We start from the raw sequence: 26,566 nt of genomic DNA, 5'->3' as shown, positions 1-26,566 counted from the left end.
GCCCTTAGCAAATATGGCCGTTCTACTCCCCCAGCCAACCCCGTCTCCCGCACACAGACTAGAGGCGGGTTTTCACCTCTCGAACTAAGCGTGATTGGAATCGCAATGTCTCGGAAATGTCTCTGATCAGAGCTGATCCCCAGAAGACACTCTAGCTTTGATAGCTGGTTCTCGTTCTGTCCCACACTTGGCCTAGGAGCCGACGTTTCCTGGACTGTTCTCGATGGTATCTTTGGATGATAGAGGGGGCCGCGCAAGGTATTATGGGAGGATAATGGCGGCTTTCAAGGAGTGGAATTTGTCTCTTTGAGGCCTTCTGACCGAGGGGTGGCAGCGCCAGAACCCCCAAATCCGGAACAGAAGGGTCCCAAGAGTCGCTCTTGGTGAGGTGAGTGTCCCTTCTTCCTTCCTGACCTGGCCTTCGCCAATCACAGCGGCTCCAGGAGACAGATACCGGCCTCCGGTTCAGGTTTCCCCACTTTGGAAAGTTCCTTCCTCCTTGTCACCTAACTTGCTTTACTAACCTCGACGATATTGTGCCCATCCTGTTTCCTGCGGCCTTTCTCCTTGCTCTGGTTAGATGCTGAGATCCAGAGGTGCTGTCCAGGGTCGCCCTGCGCCCTTACTTAGGACTTGGCCCTAGCCCACTCCTAGGCAGTCAGTGCGCCTGAGCGGGGCTCCTCCGTCTTTCTGTTCTACCTCACAGTGGTATCTCAACCCGGAGATTTAGTGGAAGACCTCCTATATTAGAATGTAAGCTCCAAGGGTGCCAGGGATTTTTATTTTTGTCTGTCCCTTTTGCTGAGAACAGGGATGGCTCAAGGAGGCATTCAGTGAATAATTATTGATCGAGTAAGTCCAGGTTTCTTCACTGACTTTCTGGTACCCTCTCGCCTCTTTGCTATTAATCTTTCTGCAGAGTCTGGCCTCTTAACTCTTTGTTCTTCTCAGCAGCCAGTTAAGTCCTCTCTCTGAGACTCCCTTGTGCTCTGTTGCTGCTAGCTTTTCATGCTGTTTCTAGAAACGTTTGACTTCCTGTTCTCCTTTAAGTTTAAATGTACTTATTCATTTATTCATCACATGTTTATATTGCTACACTGAGCCATTAGCAGTCAACAAAACAGACCAGGTTCCCTTGTTTGCATAGAATGGCCTTTAGGGGCATAATTCCTAGTTCAGATAACTGTTGATGACAGCATGTGTACCCCAGTCTTCCTGCCTGGATTTCCTTACATGCATACAAATGCTTGTGAGGAAACCAGCATGCAGGTTTCTCTTTTCTGTTGTTCCTGATGACGTTTTCAAAATGCAACTCTTGTTCTTGCGTCCACATTATGTTTGTAATACTCCTCTGTAGAGCTGTGCATGTTGATTAGAATCTGGCAGAAAATTTTGGATTCTGGAGGTATCTTACCCCTTGACAGTTCTTTGCTTCACTTACTTGTTTGAATGAGGGCATTTATCCAAGTGCCCAGCATAGATGTACATTTATAAGTGGATAGTGTGTAGTGAGAGACAAAGAGGAAAATGTTACAAGTTAAGCTCCAGGGAATCTGCCTAATTCAGTGTTTCCCATAAGTATTTTTGGTAAACATGGATTGTTATTAAACTGATTTTGACTTCTGTAAGGTAATTGTGTTTTTACAAAATACTACTGGTCCAGAAAAAGTCACTAAAGTGGGCAGAACATGAATGGTAACCTTCTGTCTTCACGTCTTTACTCTGCTGTACCTTTAATTGAAAGGGAGGGAGAGGTAGAAGAACTCATGTAAAAAAGTGGTAAGGAACCCAATTAATATATAGGAGTATAGCAAATAAAATATGAAATAGTGTAACCATTATGTCTATAAATCTGGCTACAGAATACTTTTTTTGATTCTTGTAATAATTCTGTGGATTAGATAAAGCCAAAATTATTTCCATTTTACAGATATAGAAATTATGGCTAATCCAAAGATGAAGTTGCTTACCATCATAGAAGTAGAAAATGCCAAAAGTCTGGTTTCTAATTGAGTTTCTGACTTCAAATCTAGTTTCCCCTGCACTCAGTTTATAGATGGTATCATGTTCCAGTAAGCAACCCTTAGTGAGGTCTTTTCTTGCCTGTATGATATCCTTTTGGATATTGATGTTTTTGTATCCACATTATGTTTGTAATACTCCTCTGTAGAGCTGTGCATGTTGATTAGAATCTGGCAGAAATTTTTGGGTTAATTGTAATTATTATTTTGTAATATTGTAATATTTGGTGAGTGTGTATGTATATCTGTATCTTTGGTGTGGGGGTGAGAATAGGAGGGTCTTTTCAGAATGTCATTGATTTGATGGAAAGGTCTTGACAAGAGGTAGCAAAAGAAGTTCTGGTCTTGGTAGTGGGTAGGTAGGCTTAACCACCTAAGTATACCTGTAACTATAGTTATTCTGGGCTATAGCGTAGCTGAGCTTTATTTCTTATGTTCTATACCAAATGATTCTCCTCCCTCCCAGAGAAATCCCAGAGCCTGCGATGGAGGACACCAATGAGGATGCCTCAATCCATCGGTTAGAAGGCACTGATCTGGACTCTCAGGTTGGTGGTCTTATTTGCAAGACCAAAAGTGCAGCCAGTGAGCAGCATGTCTTCAAAGCCCCTGCTCCCCGCCCTTCATTGCTGGGACTGGACTTGTTGGCTTCCCTGAAACGGAGGGAGCGAGAAGAGAAAGATGATGGGGAGGACAAGAAGAAGTCCAGAATCTCTTCTTACAAGGACTGGGAGGAGAGCAAGGATGACCAGAAGGATGCTGAAGAGGACGGTGATGAGCAGGCTGGCCGAAGTAGCCGGAAAGACAGGTAAAGGCCTTTGGGTAGGTTGGCCCAAAGGGGATAAAAGTGGAGGCCAGAAAACAATAGCCCATGATTAGTTTCCAGTTTTCCTATTGGACATTCAGAGCTTGTAATTTTTTTTTTGTGATTTTGTAATACTGATGCTATGTAGAATTAGCATTTTCTTTACATTTGTGGTAAGAATTCAAAGGCAGCTAAGGGGGAGATGATAGAGGTTAGAAGTGCCTTGGGTTGATGCCGTAAATAAGCCTGCAGCATCAAGGAGTAGAAAAGGACAGGTCACTTGTTTGGCATAGCCAGAGGTTTGGGGTAGGGTCTTCTCCTGTGGAGGGCTCTTTACCAGCTGCACTCCCTGTTTCAGACACTATCGGTCTGCTCATGTAGAGACTCCATCCCATCCTGGGGGTGTGAGTGAAGAGTTTTGGGAACGTAGTCGGCAAAGAGAGCGGGAGAGGCGGGAACATGGTGTCTATGCCTCATCCAAAGAAGAAAAGGATCGGAAGAAAGAGAAATCACGGGATCGAGGAGACCATGACCGCAAAAGGGACAGAGGTAAACTATGCAGCACGGTTCCTGTGCCTGTTAGCATGTGAATAGACACATGCCAGGCTTTTTCCTGTTGCACAAACTTGAATTGTGCCCATTAACTGGATATCCCTGTGTACATGATGTCAGCCTATGGGTTTTACCCTGCTGGGATTGGGGATAGCAGGCAGTTTAAGAACAGCTGTCAGTTGTAACACCTGGTTTGCTTGAGCATGTGGTCCTTGTTTTATTATGAAAACTCATGATAAAGGAAACAGTGGATAATTCATATAAGAAACCAGAGTATACAAGAGTGTCGGAGATACAGAAAGGACAGTGATATGGAATGAAGCTTGACATAAAAGCCAGTGCTGGTCCTGCTCAGTATTTTATGGCTTACAAGCTTTTAACTTTATAAAACTATTCACTATAGACTTGAAACTATTTTTTTTTTTTTTTGAAATCTTGCAGGAAAATAACTCTTATTTTGAGTTTGAAATTTTCTAGCCAGTAACTATATTTTTCCCTTTGAAAGAATGGGAATGTGTGAGTTCAGGAACCCATGGACCGCATTAGAGCAGTACAGGTTGCACCTGTGAGTGAGTGAGGCGGCCTGTCCTTTCTCTAGGGTGCAGCTGGGTATGTGTGAGGACAGGACACAGCTGCACTCTGTGTGGTGCTGAGCTCTGTGTGTGACTCTTCATAGATGAGCGGGATAGAAGTAGGCACAGCAGCAGATCGGAGCGAGATGGAGGCTTAGAGCGCAGCAGCAGAAGAAATGAACCGGAGAGCCCACGGCATCGACCTAAAGGTAGACTTAGCTCTTTTCTGTGGTAGTTGTGATGGTTTGTGATGGTTCAGGTGACTACAAGGCTGACTGACTTTCTTTCTAGGGGGTTGCTGAGGCAGTGAGACAGTGGGAATACTGAGCCTCTGGGAATACTGGGCCCTGAGCCAAGTGGGTGCATCCGTGCCCTTCTCTGTTAGGTTGCATGTTTCCTTTAGTTGATAGGCTGGATGGCCAGTTTTCCAAATGTCAGGAAAGGATAGAGAAATAGGGGCTTATGAAGGATTTATAAAAAAGAATTATTTGCATTTAAGATGGATATGTTTGCTGAGAGAAATTAAATATTCCTTAAAAAATTGTTATAAACAGAATGAAAACTGGACCACTAAATTCAGATATCTTGTCAGGAATGGTGTCATGTCCTTGTAATCCCAGTGGCTCAGGAGACTGAGGCAGGAGGATTGCAAGATTAAAGCTAGTCTCAGGAACTTAGCAAGGCCTTAATCAACTTGTTAAGACCCTGTCTCTAATTTAAAAGAAATAGAAAGGGCTGAGGATGCTGCTGCTCAGTGGTTAAGTGCTCCTGGGTTCAATCCCTGGTACCAAAAAAAAAAAAAAAAAAAAGAAAAGAAAATTCAGATATCTTTAAAAAACTCTCAGAACCATCTTATCCATTGCAAGTAGATGCAAAGGTTTATAAACAGTAAAATAAATAAATTGGGGGAGTTAACTTTTGGTTAGTTGTTTTGGAGCTGCATCTCTGGTGAAATTGGATGCTTCTGGTGATGTGTCTCTTGTGGCCTCAGACGCAGCCACTCCTTCAAGATCTACCTGGGAGGAGGAGGACAGTAGCTATGGCTCCTCAAGGCGCTCTCAGTGGGAGTCACCCTCTCCGACACCTTCATATCGGGATTCTGAGCGGAGCCATCGACCGTCCACTCGAGATCGAGACAGGTGATGCCTGGGTAGAGCTGCTCTGGGTCTTGGGGAGGCAGTAAAGGGACCTGGGCAGGGAGAGCTGGTGGCTGAGGACACAGCTCAACTCTGTGCCTGCTGGTCTTGCTGTCCCAGGTCTGTGAGGAGCAAGTACTCAGATGACACACCTCTGCCAACTCCCTCCTACAAATACAACGAGTGGGCTGATGACAGACGACACCTGGGTTCCACCCCTCGTCTGTCCAGGGGCCGAGGTAAGGCCTGGGGGACAGGAGGCAGAAGAGCACTTTGGCTTATCTTGGGGAGGCTGAGAAGAGGCTTTTGTTCTTGGAGGTTTGTGGCTTTTGGGGGCCTCTGGGATAAGCCAGGTTGGTGTGAACTGACCTACCATCTGCTGATTTTTAGGAAGACGTGAGGATGGTGAAGAAGGGATTTCATTTGACACAGAAGAGGAGCGGCAGCAGTGGGAGGATGACCAGAGGGTAAAGGCCACAGACATCTTTGAAGGATTCAGAGTGGGCTATGACTGACTGTAGGGGCATGGGTGAAAGGGGGTATCAGAGCCCAAGGGCCCTGAGGGAGTCTCCAGCAGTACTGGGCTTTGAGGAGGATAGTTGGTGCTGTGCAGTGGACTCTCCTTGGAAAAACCCAGGCTGCAGCAAGGCCTCTCCTAATGCAGCAGGTCATACATAACTCGTTATGTGGTGGTGCCACCATGTGGTGAATCTAAGAAGTGCCGTCGTGATGGGTGGCCAAGTCAAGTCAGCCCTGTGTTGTCCTCCACTAGGTAGACTTTCCTGCATCTCTCAGAAGGGTTGTTCCAGTGCCCACTTAACTTCCTACTAAATATCTGTTCTCCTCTACCTGTGTCTCATGCATAAACTTGATCTTCCCCTTGTTCTTGTTGCTTTGTCTTCCTGCAGCAAGCTGACCGGGACTGGTACATGATGGATGAGGGGTATGATGAGTTCCACAACCCCCTGGCCTACTCCTCCGAGGACTATGTGAGGCGGCGGGAGCAGCATCTGCATAAACAGAAGCAGAAGCGAATTTCTGCCCAGCGCAGGCAGATCAATGAGGTGAGGCCACTGGCAGTGGTTGGTGCAGATTCAGAGCTGGAGTCTGGATGTGGGAGAAGTAGCAGGTCTTACCAGGTGAAGAAAGCCTAGCTAGTCTTCTGTTGCTGAGAGGACAGGATCAGATATGCCTCTGGCCAGAGAGAAAGGGTGGATAGGGAAACTTGGGTCACTTAGGAATAGCTAGTTCATACTTCTGTCATCTGCAGTGCTGTGGGTGAGAACTGGTACTGTGGCACCTGCCTCTGTGGTCTGTGTTCTTTGTGTCTCAGAGTGGGGCTGTGGATGGTCACTGTTCGTATGTCTGGCTAGAGGTTCTGACTTAGATCAAAAGTGTTGCTTCTTGGAACAAAGTATTGCTGGTGATTTAAGGTCAATGACTCTTTTAATGAACTGCAGGGTAGAGAGATCTGTGATGCCTCTGTGGCCACCATGGCCCGCCCATCTGTTGAGGCAGGATATGGGAACTTGCTTGGAGACTTTTTAGGATGGCTTCTGGTTGCAGTCTGAGTGGGGCTCCTACTGTGTCCTCACAGGATAATGAGCGCTGGGAGACTAACCGCATGCTGACCAGTGGGGTGGTCCATCGGTTGGAGGTGGACGAGGACTTTGAAGAGGACAACGCAGCCAAAGTACACCTGATGGTTCACAACCTGGTGCCTCCCTTTCTGGATGGACGCATTGTCTTCACCAAGCAGGTGAGGCTCCTGTGGCCAGAAGCAGGAACATTCAGAAAGATTAGAGGAATAGAAGGAAGAAAGAAATAAAAGTGGGGAAACAGCCCTGTGTCATGATAGGGTAACCCCTCTGCCCTATTACTCCCGAGAACTGTTAGGACACAGGCCCTCTGGTTGGCCTTAGAGACTAGTGGGTGATTTCTCTTTTCTTCCACCTCCTGCAGCCAGAGCCCGTGATTCCAGTTAAGGATGCTACTTCTGACCTGGCCATCATTGCTCGGAAAGGCAGCCAAACAGTGCGGAAACACAGGGAGCAAAAGGAGCGCAAAAAGGTTGGCCTCTCGCCACCCTGGCTGGGAAGTCTGTGCATGTTTTTCTTTTCCTATTTAAAACACTCATTAGACTATTCAAGTGTGCTTCCTTGTAGAAATGGGGCACATGGAGCAAGACTCAGCTCTTGGAGAAGGGCATTGCTTTCCTCCACTGTCCTTAGTCAAGGCAGCCTCTGGCCTGGGGTTTGGGGATCTGGAGGCTTGAGTCTTGGAATGCGTTGCCTGGTACCCCCAGTGCCTTGTGGGATTTGCCACCTGCTAGATGAAACCTGATGTCAGCTGGGACTGAGTTTCCACTGCCACAGTTGCATCACAGGATGGAGTGGACTTTATTTTTCTTCTTCAGGCTCAGCACAAACACTGGGAACTGGCTGGGACCAAACTGGGAGACATAATGGGTGTCAAAAAAGAAGAAGAGCCAGATAAAGCTCTGACAGAAGATGGGAAGGTGGACTACAGGTGGGGAGTCTTCGCCAGCGGCAGACTTGCTCTGAAAACCAAGGATAGTCATGGCAGAACTGATAGACTTCATGACTTATGAACTGAAAAATGACAGGCTGTTACTCTGAATCTTGTTTTCCGTGATCTCTTCATCCTGATCTTTCTTCTATTATCTTTAGCTTTTCGTAGGTGTTAGGCTTACTACCACTACCACAGGGGCTTCCTCTTGGCCTGGCAGTGGTCTGAGTACTATGAGGCCCTGGAAGGTTAGGGAATTTGTTGAGGTCACTCAGCTAGTAAATAGTGGCATCAGGGTTGGTCCCAGACAGTCTGTCTTTGGAGCCCATGCATTTGGCCTTGCTACTGACCAGTAGCTTCTACGTAAAGCACTCAATGTCTGACATGTAGATACATCCAAGACTCAGAAGGACTGTGGCATCTTCCCAAGTCAGCACTCCCTGAGCTTTGGTGTATTTCAGGTGTTCGTGGGGAGAAGATGGGTTTTGTTTTTTCAGTCAAATTTTAATTCCATATGAGAAACAACTATTTTAATAGAGATTCCAAAATAGAAAGTGTTATCAGGTAGTGACTTATCTGTTTATAGATGTATTAAGTATATATTGCATACTCTTTGTTGGGATTACTGCCTTGAGTAGCTGAAAGACACAAATGTCCCTCATGATTCATTCTTTGAATTCTCTTACATCTTTGGTTGGGGGTGTGTACTGGGGATTGAACTCAAGGGCACTCAACCACTGAGCCACATCCCTAGCTCTATTTTGTATTTTATTTAGAGACCAGGTCTTACTGAGTTGCTTAGAGCCTCGCTATAGCTGAGGCTGAATTTGGACTCATAATCCTCCTGCCTCAGCTTCCCTACCCACTAGGATTACAGTTGTGTGCCACTACACCCAGCTGTTACATCCTTCTGAACTGTCATCTGAATTAATAATTCTCTGTACCCCTGTGTGAAATATCTTCAATGAGAAGTTGGCATTATTGGTTAGCTCTTGTTAGTTTCTGGGTAGTTTAATCTCTTAGATATCATTTGTTGGGTGAAATTAGAAAGAGGAAGCAGTTAATTGGTCTGAGGGACAAAGTATCTCTTGGAAGAAGTGACTGGAAGATGGTGTGGGCTCAGGGAGTGGAGTATTGATTTGGGAATATGCCACAGTGCTTCTAGTCTCGGGATGTATCCACATATCAGACATTGAGTGCTTTTGGTAGAAGCTACTGGTCAGTAGTAAGTGAGTTTTTCTCAGATGTTTTGAAAATGAGTCCTTATGGGCCATGCTGCCCTGTCATGAAGGGGGAAGATTGACCTACACTGTGTGCTGTGGCCATAACTCCTAGAAGACCCCAGATGGCTAAAATAGGTGGCTGTTTTGGCCCTTTAAGTATTGTGCAGAAATTGCCCAACGTGTTCTCTACAAGTTAGTGAGTGTGATTGACTTTAGCTCCTCTCCCGGTCACTTTCTATTTAGGGCACAGCATTTGCCCACTTGATAATCTGTACCTCCTTAGATCCTTGGTTAGCTCTGTTTGACCCTGTCGTGTTGAGAGTGTATCATAGATTCTCACTGCAGTTCCAGTCCTTAGTTCTGAAGAGAAATAATCTCAGACGACCTGGCTGCTTTCGTGTGTCAGATTTATTGCTTCTTGTTAAAGTCATTCGTATTCCTTGAGCAAGAAGAAGGGCAGGAGGTACCGTGGGGGACATTGTGCATGGTGCTTAGGCTGCTCTGTGTTCCCAGGACAGAGCAGAAGTTTGCAGACCACATGAAGAAAAAAAGTGAAGCCAGCAGTGAGTTTGCAAAGAAGAAGTCAATCCTGGAGCAGAGGCAGTATCTGCCAATCTTTGCTGTGCAGCAAGAGCTACTCACTATTATCAGGTAATGCCACCAGATCCAAGGATCCCAGTGTCAAGTCAGTGGCCCCTCTGTCTCCTGTGTTTGCTCAGGAGCTTTTTTGTTTTTGTGCATCGTCTGGTGGGAAGGGAACTCATTTGTTTTCCCAGGACTACGCTGCATAAAGTAACATGATGGCATTGTTCTTTTTTAGTGCACCTGTTTAAACCTCACTGTGTTCCAGGTATCTCAGGTGGTAGTTCTGTAGGAGGCTCTTTTCCCAAGGAAATCATCTTTCTGAGCAGGCATGCTCTCTGCTTAGCTAGCCATGGTGAAGACAGGTGGCAGAGGCTTCTTGGAGTTAGCCTTTAACTGAGGAAGCTGTTGAACCTTTTGAACTACTTTTCCTTGCAGGGACAACAGCATCGTGATTGTGGTTGGGGAGACAGGGAGCGGCAAGACCACTCAGCTGACCCAGTACTTGCATGAAGATGGTTACACAGACTATGGGATGATTGGGTGTACCCAGCCCCGGCGAGTGGCTGCCATGTCAGTGGCCAAAAGAGTCAGTGAAGAGATGGGGGGAAACCTTGGTGAGGAGGTGAGTGGACATGAGTCCTGAGCCAGAGGGTGTGATCTGCTAAGACCTGGACTCAAAGATGGGGTGTGCTCACGGAGCAGGTGGCTCCAGTTCTGAGTGAGCCATCTGTTTGACCTCCAGGTGGGTTACGCCATCCGCTTTGAAGATTGCACTTCAGAAAACACCCTGATCAAGTACATGACTGATGGAATCCTGCTCCGAGAGTCCCTCCGGGAAGCTGACCTGGATCACTATAGTGCCATCATCATGGATGAGGCCCATGAACGCTCCCTCAACACGGATGTGCTCTTTGGGCTGCTCCGGGAGGTAAGGACGTGGGTTCCAGTCCCTTTGTACTCGGGGCTTTGACCAGTGCACTGCCAGTAGCCAGTGATTGAGGTGCTTCAGGTGGGTTGGGACTATTCTGGGGACACTGAGAGGGTCTCTGGCAGGCCAGGGTTTTCCCTGAGGCTCTGTGTTGTCAAGTTCAAGTCTGGTCTTGTAATTTACTCTCTTCTCACTCAGCTGAGTGACTTGTGGTTTTCGTGGCTGTGGCCTGTTGCTCAAATCTCTAGGATTGTTAAATCTAATAAGCCAGTTTGCAAGCTTTGGCTTCTGCTTTATTCATGGGTAGTGCTGATGGGATTGGAGGGCAGAGCCAAGGGACCCAAACTCAATTTGCTGCGTGACTTTTTCTCTCAGGTTGTGGCTCGTCGCTCAGACCTCAAGCTCATCGTTACATCAGCCACTATGGATGCAGAGAAATTTGCTTCCTTTTTTGGGAATGTTCCCATCTTCCACATCCCTGGTCGAACCTTCCCTGTGGATATCCTCTTCAGCAAGGTACCGAGGGTCTGTTTTTTGAATTGACCTTCCATGCCATGTGCCTCTTTGGCACATGGAAGCCAGCTGGAGTGGATAGAATACTGAGTTGGAGGAGATTTGTGGGGTGTCACGGAGCAAAATGGGGCAGCCTGTAGCTCTAGGCTTAGAGGACTGTGCTCTGGGGGAGGATTTATTTCCTTGCTTCTTTGAAACTGAAACATGGGCCCAGGGAGGCACCAGGACTTCTTGTAGGGGCCTTGCAATCAGACCCCCAGGTGTGGCAGTCCTGAAAGTCCACTTATCAGCCCAGACCAGTGAGTGGCTGTGGGGCTCCCAGAGGGAGGCCTGGTCCTTGCTGCCCTCTGACTGTTCCTGGCTGCTGTTGCAGACCCCGCAGGAGGATTATGTGGAGGCTGCAGTGAAGCAGTCCTTGCAGGTGCACCTCTCAGGGGCCCCTGGGGACATCCTTATCTTCATGCCTGGCCAAGAAGATATTGAGGTGCGTGCCTTGGTCACCGCTGTGGTGAATGGGGGTGTCCTCCATATGAGAGTTTGGGGCTTCAGAGTCTTATGACTCCTCCTGGCACGTTTAGGTGACCTCAGACCAGATTGTGGAGCACCTGGAAGAACTGGAAAATGCACCTGCTTTGGCTGTACTGCCCATCTACTCCCAGCTGCCCTCTGACCTTCAGGCCAAAATCTTCCAGAAGGTATGACAACAACAATTTTTTTGGGTCCCCATCTTTGGGTATCTCCTCCTCCAACAGAGAGCAAAGGGGAGGAGATGTTCCTTCACTAGAAGGGGTGGGAGGGAGGTGGGCTGGGTCCTGCCTTGGGTAGTCTTTCTACCCTTGTATGTCCTGCTCGGCCCTAGGCTCCAGATGGCGTCCGGAAGTGTATTGTTGCCACCAACATTGCTGAGACATCTCTGACTGTTGATGGAATCATGTTCGTTATTGATTCTGGTTATTGCAAATTAAAGGTAAGGAGAGATGTAGGAAGTAGGGCCCCGGGTCTTCACCTGAAGCTGACTGAGCTTAGGGGGTGGGAGGTCAGGCCCTAGTCCTCCTGGAAGGTGACACCCAAGTAACTAGTGGTGCAAGGCCAATATTTAGTGAATGCTGGTTTTGTTGTGAGTTTGATTCATTTAATCTTTGTGATTATTTGAAGAGGTAGATCATTTAAATAATTTTGTAGAGATTATACAGCTGGTGTGTCTGGGGAAAATTCCTTCAGGTGTTTATGAGAACATTTCTGAAGGCTTCTGGCTCTAAAAGGATGGCTAATGGTATTGCTGAGACGCTTCCTCTGTGATGTGCAGCAGCCGGGATTTGGCTTTTCTGTATTTTAGAGCCACTCTTTCCCCGCCAACTTTATCCTTAATTAGCTTCTTTCTACCCCCTCCTAGGTCTTTAACCCCAGGATTGGCATGGATGCTTTGCAGATCTACCCCATCAGCCAGGCCAACGCCAACCAGAGGTCAGGGCGAGCTGGCAGGACGGGCCCAGGTCAGTGTTTCAGGTAGGAGCCCTGTGCTAGCCTGCTATCTGGGGCAGCGCTGGGATTGCTGAGAGTCTGCACCAGAGTGGGGGGGATGCTGGTCTCAGAGCTGATCCCCAAGACTAGGGCTCCTGTGGGCTGCCACATGGTGGTATTGCTGAGTGGAAGAAGAAACCTTTCCAGGGAGTGGTGAGGTGTGAGGCAGACTTAGAAGGAATGTCCACGCAGTGGAAGACCCGTACAGCAGGCTCTCCCATCAAAGATGGAGCTGAGCAAAGGATGTCATTTGTTGTTTTGTACTTTTTCAATTATTCTTTGTTGTGATTTTTTTAAAATAATGTATTCATTATAGAGATTCAGTGTATATAAAGATACTGAGAAAATAAAACCTTGCCATAGTTCTAGTCTCAGGCACTTTAGTTCGAGAAATGAAACAGGTATATAGAGGCAGAAAAGTTGAGTTGGCATGGTGGGTTTCTGAGTAGGTAGAAATGAATGAGTTAAAGGAGTGGAGGTGGGGAGAAGACATGGGTGTTTCCCTGTCTGTAGGATTTCCTGGCTATTATGGGGTACTCTTAGAAAAAGCTAGAATAGTGTTGATCTTCCACCATGGAGTCCTGTGGGCAGCCAGTGTAGTAAGAGGCCTTGTGGGCCAATGTGGTGCAGGTGCAGCAAAACCAGAGTCTTCTCCCTGCCAGGCTGTACACACAGAGTGCCTATAAGAATGAACTCCTGACCACCACGGTGCCTGAGATCCAGAGGACCAACTTGGCCAACGTGGTGCTGCTGCTCAAGTCCCTTGGGGTGCAGGACCTGCTGCAGTTCCACTTCATGGACCCACCCCCAGAAGACAACATGCTCAACTCCATGTATCAGCTCTGGATCCTTGGGGCCCTGGACAACACAGGTGTCGTGGCCCTGGGAGCCGGCAGGGCCTCAGGGGTGCTGGTGTGTGGCTTCTCTCTCTGTACTCCACTGTCCCATTGAATGTCTGGATTTGCTTCTCTCTCCTAGGTGGTCTTACATCCACAGGGCGGCTGATGGTGGAGTTCCCTTTGGACCCAGCCCTGTCCAAGATGCTCATTGTGTCCTGTGACATGGGCTGCAGCTCTGAGATCCTGCTCATTGTGTCCATGCTCTCAGTCCCAGCCATCTTCTACAGGCCCAAGGTGAGGAGTTGGTGGCTGGCTCTTCTCCCTTCTAGGAAGGCTTGGGGAGTATTTGAGAGGGGAAGAGCTCTCTGTATTTTGGAAGTGGAACATAAGGCTGGGAATTAGAGTTTTTGAAGCATGATTTTGCTGTCTTCTGTTAGGTGGTGTGGGGGAACAAGGTTGGGTTGGATCAGTGGTCCCCTCGGGGTGCTTTGGAAATTTGCAAGAGCATCCTTTGTCTTCTAGTATGGTTGTTTCTGAGCTTTTACATTTTGACATTTTATTATAAATTATTTTTATTCTATATCATTAGGCAATATATTGCTGTGTTTGAAGTTACGTGTGGGTAGGTGATAGTGTGAGAATCCTCGGATATGCTTGGTGGGCCTGATCCTCCTTGCCTAGGGTTAAGCTTCTTTTTCCCTCCCTAGGGCCGAGAGGAGGAGAGTGATCAAATCCGGGAGAAGTTTGCGGTCCCTGAGAGTGATCATTTGACCTACCTGAATGTTTACCTGCAGTGGAAAAACAATAATTACTCCACCATCTGGTGTAATGACCATTTCATCCATGCCAAGGCCATGCGGAAGGTGGGGCCACAGACGAGCAGGACTTCTGGATTGTGGGGTGGGAGAAGAGGGGAAGGAGGACTCCGTTCTGGTTTGCTTGTGTTCTGCTCTAGGTCCGGGAGGTGCGGGCCCAACTCAAGGACATCATGGTGCAGCAGCGGATGAGCCTGGCCTCATGTGGCACTGACTGGGACATCGTCAGGAAGTGTATCTGTGCTGCCTATTTCCACCAGGCAGCCAAGCTCAAGGTGAGCCTTGGGAGCCCTGTGGAGCTCTGGCCTCCTCCTCCTGTGGTACCTGAGGGCAGGTGCCAAGCCTGGGTCAAGATGATTTTAAGGGATGGAGTAGCTTCCCCAAGTAGGCAGTGTGTCTCTGATGTGCCTGCCTGTTGTGTCTTCCCTAGGGAATCGGGGAGTATGTGAATATCCGCACAGGGATGCCGTGTCATTTGCACCCCACCAGCTCCCTCTTTGGAATGGGCTACACCCCGGACTACATAGTGTACCATGAGTTGGTCATGACCACCAAGGTGAGTCTTTCCTGAGGTGCTTGTGTAATGTGGGCCCACCTTCCTGGCCACACTTTCATGACCTTCCCCTGCCTTCTACGATGAGCTTTTGCTCCGGCAGACTTGGGACCACACACATTGCTTTGCAGGGCTTTTGAGGCTGGTTTTCAACTGGGGGGCCTGGGGAAGCTTTATAGAAGTAACCTCTAGAACGCAGTGACCTCAACCCTGCCAGCAAGATGGTTTCCTACTTGCTGTTTGGGATTAATGACCCCTGTTGATGTCATTAGAAGGGCTTTCTGCAGTGCTGAACCTTTTCTCTGGTATATTTGGGAGTGTTTTTTCAAGCAAGGGAGAACTTGGATAGGAGAAGGGATGACAATCAGTATCTGGGGCTCTCCCCTGCCTTTTCCAGCCTAGATGGGCTGGGGACAGGGCCCTTCTCAAGTGACTCCTAATTGTGGAACCTGTGGGAGGGACTGGCCCACCCATGACCTCTGCCTCACTGCCCCTCTGCCCACAGGAGTACATGCAGTGTGTGACTGCTGTGGATGGAGAGTGGCTGGCGGAGCTGGGCCCCATGTTCTACAGCGTGAAGCAGGCAGGCAAGTCGCGGCAGGTGAGCATCCTACGTTTCCCATGGAGATGCTGTTTGCCCATGATTGAAGACTCTGTCATCTGATCCCTTCTTCCTTCAAATATAAAAGCTGGGATCAAGCCTTCCTGATGTGTCTTATTTCCCCATCATTCAGGTGGCTGGGTCACTGAGCTTTTTTTTTTTTTTTTTTTTAATTTTTTGAAATTTCCAAATATTCAGCAAAGTGGAGAAAACACTACCACTGTATCTAGCTTGAAAGGAGTCATTTTTTTTTTCTTTAATGGACACAATACCTTTATTTGACTTATTTATTTTGTATGTGGTGCTTAGGATCGAACCCAGTGCCTCTACCACTGAGCCATAACCCCAGCCCTTGAAAGGACTTATTTTTTTATTCTAATTTGTTATATATGACAGCAGAATGCATTTCAATTCATATTACACATATAGAGTACAATTTTTCATGTATCTGGTTGTATACAACATAGAGTCACACCGTTCATGTATTCATACATGTACCATCTCATTCCACCATCTTTCCTACCCCCATGTCCCCTTCTTTTCCCCTCCTTCCCCTTTGCCCTATCTAGAGTTTGTCTATTCCTCCCATGCTCTGCGCACCCCCTTCCCATGAATCAGCATCCTTATATGAGAGAAAACATTCAGAATTCGTTTTTTTGGGATTGGCTTACTTCCCTTAGCATTATATTCTCCAACTCCATCAGTTTACCTGCAGATGCCATGATTTTATTCTCTTTTAATGCTGAGTAATATTCCGTTGTGTTTATATACCACAGTTTCTTTATCCAATCATCTATTGAAGGGCATCTATATTGGTTCTACAGTTTAGCTATTGTGAATTGTGCTGCAGTAAACATTGATGTGGCTGTGTCCCTGTAGTATGCTGTTTTTAAGTCCTTTGGGTATAGATCAAGGAGTGGGACAGCTGGGTCAAATGGTGGTTCCATTCCCAGTTTTCCAAGGAATCTCCATACTTCTTTCCATATTGGCTGCACCGATTTTCAGTCCCACCAGCAATGTATGAGTGTGGAAGGGACTTACTTTTAAAATATAGCCTCTGTGTCATTATCACTTCTAACAGAATTAGTCCTTTATGTCGTCTAAGTTTCTAGTATTTATTCAGATTTCACCATTTATCTCAGAGAACTTCTCATGACTGATTTGCTTGAAATAGGATCCAAACTTTTCAACTGATTGTTCTATTCCAGAAAGGCCCCACCCTAACTTTGAAAAAAATTTTTAGATTTTATTTATTTTGGTCCTAGGGATTGAACTCAGGGGCGCTTAACTGCTGAGCTACTTCCCGAGCCCTTGTTATTTTGAGATGGAGTCTCACTGAGTTGCTTAGGTTCTTGCTTAGTTGCTGAGGTTGGTCTTGGACTTGTGATCCTCCTGCCTCAGACTCTTAAGCCATTGGGACTAGAGGTGTGCGCCACCACACGTGGCTGACTTTTTGATTTTTAATTTTTTTAAATGAAACTTATTTACTGGAGCAACTGGGTTGTTTATCGTAGACTATTCCATGTTATGTATTTGGCCTGTTGCCCCCTTGTAGTGGTGTTTAACTTGTGCCTCTATTTTGTGTACTTTCTGTAACCTAGTCATTAATCCAGACAGCTAGATAGCGTCCTGGTTCAGCTGTGTCAGGCAGGGATGCATGTGTATGTTGCTGTGAAATTCCTTTCAGATGCTCTTAGGAGGCACATGAAATCTGGTGGCCCCACTTTTGGTGATGCTAAGGTTGAGGAGTAGCCTGGTCTCTGTTCTAAATTCTCAGCTGCTATCCATCTCCTCAAGGATTTGATGTCCATTGATGACCGTCATTTATGTTCGTTATTTAGGGTTGCAAAATGTTGTTGGCTTTTATTTTCCCAATCAGCGTAGTTCTCTCCATATCTGACCAAGCACATCTTCCATCTGTCCTTTCCAGCCAGTTGACTTCCTTATTTTCCCATTCTCTCTGGCATAGGTGTGAACTTGATTTTAAAAATTTAAGTACTTAACTGATGTGACTGGATTGCTGAGGCATGACTGGCTTAGGACTGACCTGTCTAATGTCTATTGTGAATCAATGAAAAAACAGGCCTTAGCTACAGAAGAAGTGGCTGGTGTGGGGCGGGCAGCCCCACAGCCTCTGACCCTGACAGCTGGTCTTGTGTAACAAGCACCTGGGTTCAGACAGGGCCTCCTCACCTGATGTCCTCAGTGGGATCAGCCAGTGCCTCTACCCCTTCTCCAGGAGAATCGCCGTCGGGCCAAAGAGGAAGCCTCTGCCATGGAAGAAGAAATGGCGCTGGCCGAGGAGCAGCTGCGAGCCCGGCGGCAGGAGCAGGAGAAGCGTAGCCCCCTGGGCAGTGTCAGGTGAGCTTCTGCCTTGGGACCTGGCTGGGAGGCTGCCAGGGACTAGGCCCTGGTCATGATTTAAGAGAAGTTGACTATATAAAGGCAAATTGATGACAGAAGCTGCTTCCGTCCTGGTTGGTCACATGTGGAGATACAGGAGGAATTCCTAACTCCTTTAAAGGCATGGTCATTCATTTGCAGTCCTTGGTCATTGCCACGTTATATGCAGGGCTTGGGGTGGTGTGGAGTAGCACGGGAGGTCTAATGACTTTACTGACATAGTCATAGCCAAGTCACTCATGTACCAGGCACCCAGAGGAGAAGAGAGTCTTGGGTTTGTGCCTCTGTGCAGCACCTGGTGTTCGGTCAGGTTTTCACAAGGTAGGAGCACAGTCCTCCACAGGGCTGCCTTTACTTCAAACACCAGCTGCAAGCTTCGAGGTCACCCTTACTTTTGATAAACTTGCTACAAATTTGGGGATCTCCTTGAACTTTGCTGGAATGACTCAAAACGCAGGAAAGTGGTATACAGTTTTTTTTTTTTTTTTTTTTATTGGTTGTTCAAAACATTATAAAGCTCTTGACATATCATATTTCATACATTAGATTCAAGTTGGTTATGAACTCCCAATTTTACCCCAAATACAGATTGCAGAATCACATCGGTTACACATCCACATTTTTACATAATGCCCTATTAGTAACTGTTGTATTCTGCTACCTTTCCTATCCTCTACCATCCCCCCTCCCTCCCCTCCCATCTTCTCTCTCTACCCCATCCACTGTAATTCATATCTCTCCTTGTTTATTTTCCCATTCCCCTCACAACCTCTTATATGTAATTTTGTGTAACAATGAGGGTCTCCCTCCATTACCATGCAATTTCCCTTTTCTCTCCCTTTCCATCCCACCTCATGTATCTGTTTAATGTTAATCTTTTCTTCCTGCTCTTCCTCCCTGCTCTGTTCTTAGTTGCTCTCATTATATCAAAGAAGACATTTGGTATTTGTTTTTTAGGGATTGGCTAGCTTCACTAAGCATAATCTGCTCTAGTGCCATCCATTTCCCTGCAAATTCTATGATTTTGTCATTTTTTAGTGCTGCGTAATACTCCATGGTGTATAAATGCCACATTTTTTTTTATCCATTCATCTATTGAAGGGCATCTGGGTTGGTTCCACAGTCTAGCAATTGTGAATTGTGCTGCTATGAACATCGATGTAGCAGTATCCCTGTAGTACGCTCTTTTAAGGTCTCCAGGGAAAAGTCCAAGAAGGGCAATAGCTGGGTCAAATGGTGGTTCCATTCCCAGCTTTCCCAGGAATCTCCATACTGCTTTCCAGATTGGCCGCACCAGTTTGCAGTCCCACCAGCAATGTACAAGAGTACCCTTTCCCCACATCCTCGCCAGCACTTGTTGTTGTTTGACTTCATAATGGCTGCCAATCTTACTGGAGTGAGATGGTATCTTAGGGTGGTTTTGATTTGCATTTCTCTGACTGCTAGAGATGGTGAGCATTTTTTCATGTACTTGTTGATTGATTGTATTACAGAGCAATAGTAACAAAAACAGCATGGTACTGGTACCAAAACAGGAGGGTGGACCAATGGTACAGAATAGAGGACACAGAGACTAATCCACAAAGCTACAACTATCTTATATTTGATAAAGGAGCTAAAAGCATGCAATGGAGGGAGGATAGCATCTTCAACAAATGGTACTGGGAAAACTGGAAATCCATATGCAACAAAATGAAACTGAATCCCCTCCTCTCGCCATGCACAAAAGTTAACTCAAAGTGGATCAAGGAGCTAGATATCAAATCAGAGACTCTGCGTCTGATAGAAGAAAAAGTTGGCTCCGATCTACATATTGTAGGGTCGGGCTCCAAATTCCTTAATAGGACACCCATAGCACAAAAGTTGATAACAAAAATCAACAAATGGGACTTACTTAAACTGAAAAGTTTTCTCTCAGCAAGAGAAACAATAAAAGAGGTAAATAGGGAGCCTACATCATGGGAACAAATTTTTACTCCTCACACTTCAGATAGAGCCCTAATATCCAGAGTATACAAAGAACTCAAAAAATTAAACAATAAGAAAACAAATAACCCAATCAACAAATAGGCCAAAGACCTGAACAGACACTTCTCAGAGGAGGTATACAGTTTTATTATAGCAAAAAGAGTATAAATTAGAACAAGCCACAGTGAGAGATGCATAAAGAAGGTGTGAGAGGGTTCCAAAAGTGACAATTTTTGCCCTCAAGGGCTCAGTTACCTTCCTGGCACATCAGTGACAGTACACACAGGGTATTGCCAACCAGGGAGGCTCTTCTGAGCTTGTGTTCAGAGTTTCATGACTTTGGCCTGGATGATTGAATCCTTGCCCATGTGGCTGAACTCAGTCTCTGGCCTCCTTCCCCTCCTCAGCGATTAGGCTGATATCACATGACTCAGTCCTGATTCTGAGGCTCAAAGTCCCAATTATAATCACATAGTTGGTCTTTCTGGCCAGGCCAGCCCATCTTACTCCACCATCAGAGTGGTCTGCAGGGCCCACTATGAACAGCAGAAGCATTTTAGTCCTTTGGTAATTCCTCCTAGAAAGAGGCCATGGAGGCGAGTCCACTCTTTATTACACAGCTCTAGTGGTGGTCTGCTGGAGTGGATGGGAGCTATCACTGCAGCTCAGCCTGGGGGTGTGGTAGGAGTTATTTAAAATGGATATCATAATGAAGTGCTTGCTTTATTTTATTATACTCCTGATCAAAAATGGAGAGGCAAGGGAGTGAGTGTGTGCTGGGGATAAGATGCTTTAGCTCCAGAGCTGCTTCACACATAAGTTAGAAGCAGCAAGGGCTTAGGCTGTGTGTCCTGCTGGGGACCCTGCTGGGGTAAGGAGTAATGCCTCTCCTGTACCCTCTTTCTGTGTCTCCAGGTCCACGAAGATCTACACTCCAGGTCGGAAAGAGCAGGGGGAGCCTATGACACCTCGCCGCACACCAGCCCGCTTTGGGCTGTGAGCTAAGGCTGTCTGAGAAGACGGTGGCAGCAGGTGTTGGGTTCCGAGCCCTCTGGTGGGAGTGCCCCCAGGCTGTGGACAAAGCCTTCTCATCTGTGGACTTCATCTGTGTACATCAAGGCCCTGGGGCAGTTCCTGCTGGGCCAGGTTCTGCCACAGAGGAAGGAGGAGCTCCTGGGTGCAGGAGCCTGGCAGGATCTGGGCTGCAGAGCAGCTGAAGTGCTGCCAGAGCAGAGGGAGGTGGCTGGACCCATCTGTCCACAAAACCTGTCCCTGGGTGCCTGGTACATGAGTGACTCGGCTGTGACTATGTCTTTTTTAATCCTTGTGTAAAGCAGTAAGATAGACCCAGAGGCAATTGTAATTTGGTTATCATTCAGGATTTGAAAATACATTTATTATTTGTAAAATGTGATTGCGTTTTTTTTCCTTCCTTTTTCTCTTACTGCCTTAAATTCTACAATAGGAAAGGGAAAGCCTTGCTGACTCTGCTTGCCTGGCTCTTCCTAGAACCCTACCTCCACCATTACGTTCACTCTGCAGGCAGGGCAACTTAGAGGAGGGGTTGGCAGGCTGGACACAGCTTAGAGACTTAGGAATGGCCTGGGTCCTCAAAGCCAAACTCAGAGGATGCCTGGATGTTCCTAAGGCTGGTGGGCAATGGTGAGGCTGGCCTTGGTGGCCAGGACTGGAGGGAGGTAAGCAGGAACCTGCTGCTGCCCAGCCATGGATAGGCTGGCTGCTTTAAAGAGGCCTGTGCTATTGCTCAGAATGGTAGAGGTTTCTACCAAAGTAGTATAAAATGTCACTTATTGATTTTCATGTAAAAGTTGATCCTTATGATGGAATTGCTAGTCTTTTGTTGAACAGACTCTTAAATCTGTCGAGGTGGGTTTTTCAGTATTTGGCCCTTTGCACCAACCTCGGTCTTTGTGATTCCTTGGCCTTGGGCTTCTGCTAGATCTTTGGTTGGCAGGAGTGCTGGGGCTGAGTTGCTGATGTGGTTGAGGCTCAGAAGCACCTCTGCAGGCCAGTGCTCAGGGCGAGCCCCTTGGTGCCTGGCTACTGTGCTGTAGGTTCCAATCTCCCACTCCTTTCAAGATTTGAATTTCCTCAAGTTAAAATATAAGTCAATTTTGTGTACGAGTTTGGAAGCCCAGCTTTGCCAGCCAGCATAGGTACCACCCCTACTTTGTTCTCCATATCTCCAGTTGCCTTTATTGGTAATGACTTTTCAGGGCTCCGTGGTGAAGAGAGGCTTATAGCTGCTTGTCTGGGAAGGCTTCTGATCTCGGCCCTAGATTGAAGGGCTGGGAGAAGTGTGTCTGTTTATTCTGCAGGGAGAAGTTGGCTGGGATGAAATCTTTAAATATGGATTAAGGCTCAGGATGCAATGAAATAGGGAAAAGATTGGGGTTCCAGTTGGTAGTTTTATCACTAACAAGCTGTGACCTTTTTTTTTTTTTTTTGGTACCAGAGATTAAACCCAGGATGCTTAAGCTCTGGGCCACATCCCAGCCCCTCCCCTCCTTTATTTATTTATTTATTTTTTAAAATTTTGAGACAGGGTCTCACCAAGTTGCTTAGAGCCTTGCTAAGTTGCTGAGGCTGCTGTGAATTTGTGATCCTCCTGCCTCAGCCTCCTGAATCACTGGGATTACAGGCATGTGCCACTGTGCCCAGCCACTCAGCTTCTTATCTAAAGTCCCTTAAGAAAAATTAGGCCAGAGAGGTTATGAAAACTATATGTCCTATCCAACCTAGTTTAAAAGTAAGGAATCCCTGGCAAAGGACATTTGGTGTCCCCAGATGAGTGGGGGAGGTATCTGCTCCCCCAGCAGCTCTGTTTTAGTGTTGGAACTGCCCAAGACTCTGTCTGGACCTACATCTCTAAGGTTTTCTTATAATTTTAGGCCCTTTTCATTTCACCCATCCTTTCAGCTATACCCCTGGTTCTCACTGGCTTCCTCAGATGATAACGATGCTTTCTCTAGAGGACAGAGCATTTCTATGACAATGTCTGTTCTCTGAAGTGGGCTCCTGAATCTAGCTTCAGGCCTCAGACTTCCTGGAGTGAGGGAACCAAGAACCGTGGTCTGGACAGTTTTTACAAGAGACCCCGGCCCCGGGCTCAGTCATGTGCCAGACAAAGTCATCTACTAGACAAAGTAGATGGGTACTGTGGACACTAGAGGTGTCAGTCATTAAAAGTCTGAGGCTGAGATGAGGGCTCCTGGGACCCCAGAGCTGACTTGACAGGTCTTTTCTGCAGCAGATTCCCAACATGGTCCTCAGTTGGGCTGCATGGAAAAGGTTCAAAAGGCACGTTAATTTGTGGCAGATGGCAGTTCAGGCAGCTTCCCCTTCTCAGGGAGGAAGGTGGAACTTTAGTCAGGAAGGAGGTGGGCTGGGGGCTGATGTTTGCTCTGGGTTCCTTTAGCTAAGGAGACCCATACTCCCGTGGGGAGAGGAGATCTGCTTCTAGCAGGATTCTGTTGTCACTGGTTTTCAAAAATGGAGTGCTGTCTTCACCCTGGAGGCCTGCGGTGCTTATTTTATTTATAATCTCTTGGCTAAGTCCTAGCTTTGTCAGCATGTCTTTGCCACGACACACGACTAAATTGGTCAGGGTCACTCCCGGTGAATTGGGCTGGCCAACAAATCACACAGATACAGAAATACCTTTTTCTTGGGGTTCCCTGACAGCTCCTCTGCCTCAGCTCCCACAAGAGGCCAGCAAGAGAGAGAGAGAAAAAAAAATAAAGAGAGCATGTCCCCAAACCCTATTTTTTGGGGGGGAAGACACTCGAGAAAGTTCCACCCAAATGAGGCAAGGGATTGGGTTTCAGGGGTGCATAGCCTAGTCCCATTGAGTGACGCCCACTCCCAGAGCTGTAATTCCTGGCTGATGGAAGGTGAGGTCCACCTGCTTTCATGCTGCAGCACAGCCAGTTCCAACCTTAATTGCTCAAGGCTAAGGGTGTGAGCTCAGCTTCTATTCATGGTGGCCCTCGACATGTCTTTATTTTTTCCTTTCTAATTTTTATTGTAAAGTATACAAATCAAAATCTGCCATCTTTTTTTGTAAGTTTTTTTTTTTTTTTAAGAGAGAATTTCAATAGTTATTTTTCAGTTTTCGGCGGACACAACATCTTTGTTTGTATGTGGTGCTGAGGATCGAACCCGGGCTGCTACCACTTGAGCCACATCCCCAGCCCCAAAATTTGTCATCTTAACCTTTTTTTTTGTAGTGCTGGGGATTGAACCCAGGGCCTTGTGCATGTGAGGCAAGCACTCCACCAACTGAGCTGTACCCCAGCCCATCTTAACCATTTTTAAGTGTACAATTCGGTGACCTTAAATATATTCACAATGGTTTATAGCCATAGCCACTCATCCATCTTCAGAAGTTTTTTTTTTTTTTTTTTTCTTTTCCCTCTCTCTCTCCAAGTGTAAAAGAGTAGGATTTATTCAAGTGAGAAGAAAAGAAACTGAGTTCTTGCAGGGCGAGAGGGGACTCAATAGGGGTTGCCCAGGTCTTCTCATCTTGTAAAACTGAAACTCTGTACTCATTAAATGTTAACTCCTCGTTTTCTTCTCCCCGGCCCCTGGAAACCACAATTCTTTGTGTCTCTGACTGTGACTACTCTAAGTACCTCACAGAAGTGGACTCATACAGTATTTTTCCTTTCGTGACTTTCACTTACAAAATGTCCTCAAGGTCTGTCCATGTTACAGCATATGCCAGAATTTCCTTCCTTCTTAAGGTTGAATAACATCTACTACATGTATCTACCACATTTTGCTTCTCCATTCATCTGTCCACAGATGCCTGGGTTGCTTCCATGTTTTAGTGATTGTGGATAATGCTGCTGTGAACATGTTATTAGGTCATATGGTAATCTATTCTCAGTTTTTTTGGTGTGTGTGTGTGTGCGGTGTTGGGAATTAAACAAGGGCCTTATGCATGTACTACCACTGAGCCACATCCCAGTCCATCTTTTTTTAAAAATTTTATTTTATTTTAATCTTTTGTTGTTGTTGTTTACTTATTTATTTTTCTATGTGGTGATGGGGTTGAACCCAGGGCCACATACATGCTAGGCAAGTGCTTTACCACTGAGCTATCTCCCCAGCCTGAATTAATTTCTTTTTAATATTAGAAGTTCAAATTCCTTTTTGGGAACTCATTTCTTTGCTTTATTTCTTAAAGTGTTATAGGTAGGCAACACTCAGCTCCCCGGCCTTCCTTCTGTCTATAGAGAAACTGCATTTCTCTGAACCCATCCCCTCTACCCACTCAGGTCTTCTGCCCAGCTGGGCTTTCACAGCCTGATGGCTGGGTGACATATCAATATTCTTCTACCTCTGTGCTCCCCAAAACACACAGCGTGCTTTGTTTGGTATAGTTAACCCTCAAGAAGTGAGTCAACTTTGGGAATAAATGCAATATTTATAGAATGTAAAGATTGGAATTTTGGTCAATGTATCTGAAGCCTCGTGGAAAATTATAGAGATAAAATGCCTTTTTAGTAGACTAAATTTGGGATTTTAGTGACATTGAGCTTTTGTTTGAATAACTGGGCCATGCCTAGGACCAGGAAGCAATTTCATCAATACCATATTTTTCAGTCTTAGTTTTCTCTAGAAAATAAACCCTTATTCTAATCCAATTGGAGGGAAATAATCAAAAGAGCATAAACAGAGAACAACCAGAGCGGCTCATCCCTTACCTCACACGGCACTTCCAAGAACTTGCCCTTCCCACTGGCAGGAGCATCCATGAAACAAATCACTATTAGCAGTGGATTTTCTTGGCCTTTATTTGGCCAGGGAAGTGTGGGGTGCTAAGGAACCTAACTTGCAGGCTGCTACCCACTTCCTGGTCCGGGGGCCACATGTGGCTAAGATGACGCCTGGCGGTCAGCCAGAAGGCGGTGCTGTGGATTGTGATGAAAAATGGGACCACCTCTAGGATAGGCCCAGGACTCTTCTCGTGGACAGTTCATGCTTTCCCTTACAGCCCATGGAATGGGCGCACGTGAGCCCTTCCTGCCCCACCGCCCTTTGTTCTGGTTGGCTTCTGTACTCTATATTAGCTGTGTGTACTTCCTCAATAAACGAGATCCTGCCTTGACTGGTCTCCCTGAGGCTTCTGATTGTCCTGGGTGTGGGCGGTCAGTCGGCCCTTTCCTTTCTTGGCTCTTCCTGGCCGGGGCATGCTCTCCCTCTCTCTCTTGCAGGTCGGGTTGGAACGAGGACTAAAAACCCCGACAGGGAAGGAGTCAAGAATATTGAAAATCATCACCAACCAGTGGGTTTCTTTCTTCACTTTCCCTGACCCTCAGAAATGCAAGCTCTTTCATTTCTTTCTCTTACTTTATCCTAGTAGCTATTTGTCTGCGTTACCTCTAGACTAGAAATATACATTCTAGACACGTACTCAGTTTAACAAAATCCACAATAAAATACTTTAGCTGTCCTTGGAGTTTGTGATAATGGAATTTTACTTGTATTGAGGTGGCTAGGGAGAAAAATAAAATTGTTAAATGGAGGAATGTAATATGGTGGCTTCCAGGGAGGAAGCAGATGGCTTGCTCTTTCTCCCTGACTTGGAAAATTCATCACTTCTTTCTCTTTACTTTCTTTTGGGTCTCAGGATTACTTTCCTTTTTGGAAAAAAAGTCTTTTTTTTCTATATAAAATTCTAGACAGAGGGGCTGGGATTGTGGCTCAGAGGTAGAGTGCTTGCCTAGCATGTGTGAGGCACTGGGTTTGATCCTCAGCACCACATAAATATAAAAATAAAGACATTGTGTCCACCTGTAACTAAAAAATAAATATTTAAAGAAAGTAAAATTCCAGACAGAGAGAGAAAGAAAAAACAAGAGCTAATTCAGCTCTTGTTGACTTAAATATTAGTCCAGGCAATCTGAAAGCTTGCTTTGGGAATGGTAGCTCCCTTACATAAGTGAAAGAGACCAGTCTCCTTTAGGATCCAGA

General features: G+C 46.4%; 1 protein-coding gene across 1 annotated transcript; it reads left to right on the top strand.

Moving 5' to 3' along the window:
• The first annotated feature begins 2 nt into the window (after nucleotides 1-2).
• Nucleotides 3-20,978, top strand: Dhx38 (DEAH-box helicase 38). Its single transcript, XM_046434843.2, has 27 exons — nucleotides 3-388; nucleotides 2,488-2,829; nucleotides 3,185-3,375; nucleotides 4,055-4,159; nucleotides 4,942-5,089; nucleotides 5,207-5,325; nucleotides 5,477-5,553; nucleotides 5,995-6,150; nucleotides 6,684-6,845; nucleotides 7,049-7,156; nucleotides 7,503-7,615; nucleotides 9,352-9,489; nucleotides 9,859-10,045; nucleotides 10,166-10,351; nucleotides 10,727-10,867; nucleotides 11,238-11,348; nucleotides 11,443-11,559; nucleotides 11,724-11,831; nucleotides 12,258-12,370; nucleotides 13,048-13,256; nucleotides 13,364-13,518; nucleotides 13,932-14,087; nucleotides 14,180-14,314; nucleotides 14,470-14,595; nucleotides 15,098-15,193; nucleotides 17,433-17,554; nucleotides 20,480-20,978. The coding sequence occupies exons 2-27, from the start codon at nucleotides 2,507-2,509 to the stop codon at nucleotides 20,562-20,564; spliced, it is 3,687 nt and encodes a 1,228-aa protein (XP_046290799.1). The 5' UTR covers nucleotides 3-388; nucleotides 2,488-2,506; the 3' UTR covers nucleotides 20,565-20,978.
• The last annotated feature ends 5,588 nt before the right edge of the window (nucleotides 20,979-26,566 follow it).

The sequence above is a fragment of the Marmota monax genome, unplaced genomic scaffold (genome assembly GCF_021218885.2).
Source record: "Marmota monax isolate L192 unplaced genomic scaffold, Marmota_monax_Labrador192_F-V1.1 WCK01_AAM20220418_F8-fsc00024, whole genome shotgun sequence".
Lineage (NCBI taxonomy): Eukaryota > Metazoa > Chordata > Mammalia > Rodentia > Sciuridae > Marmota > Marmota monax.
This window is presented reverse-complemented; position numbering and strand designations above follow the sequence as displayed.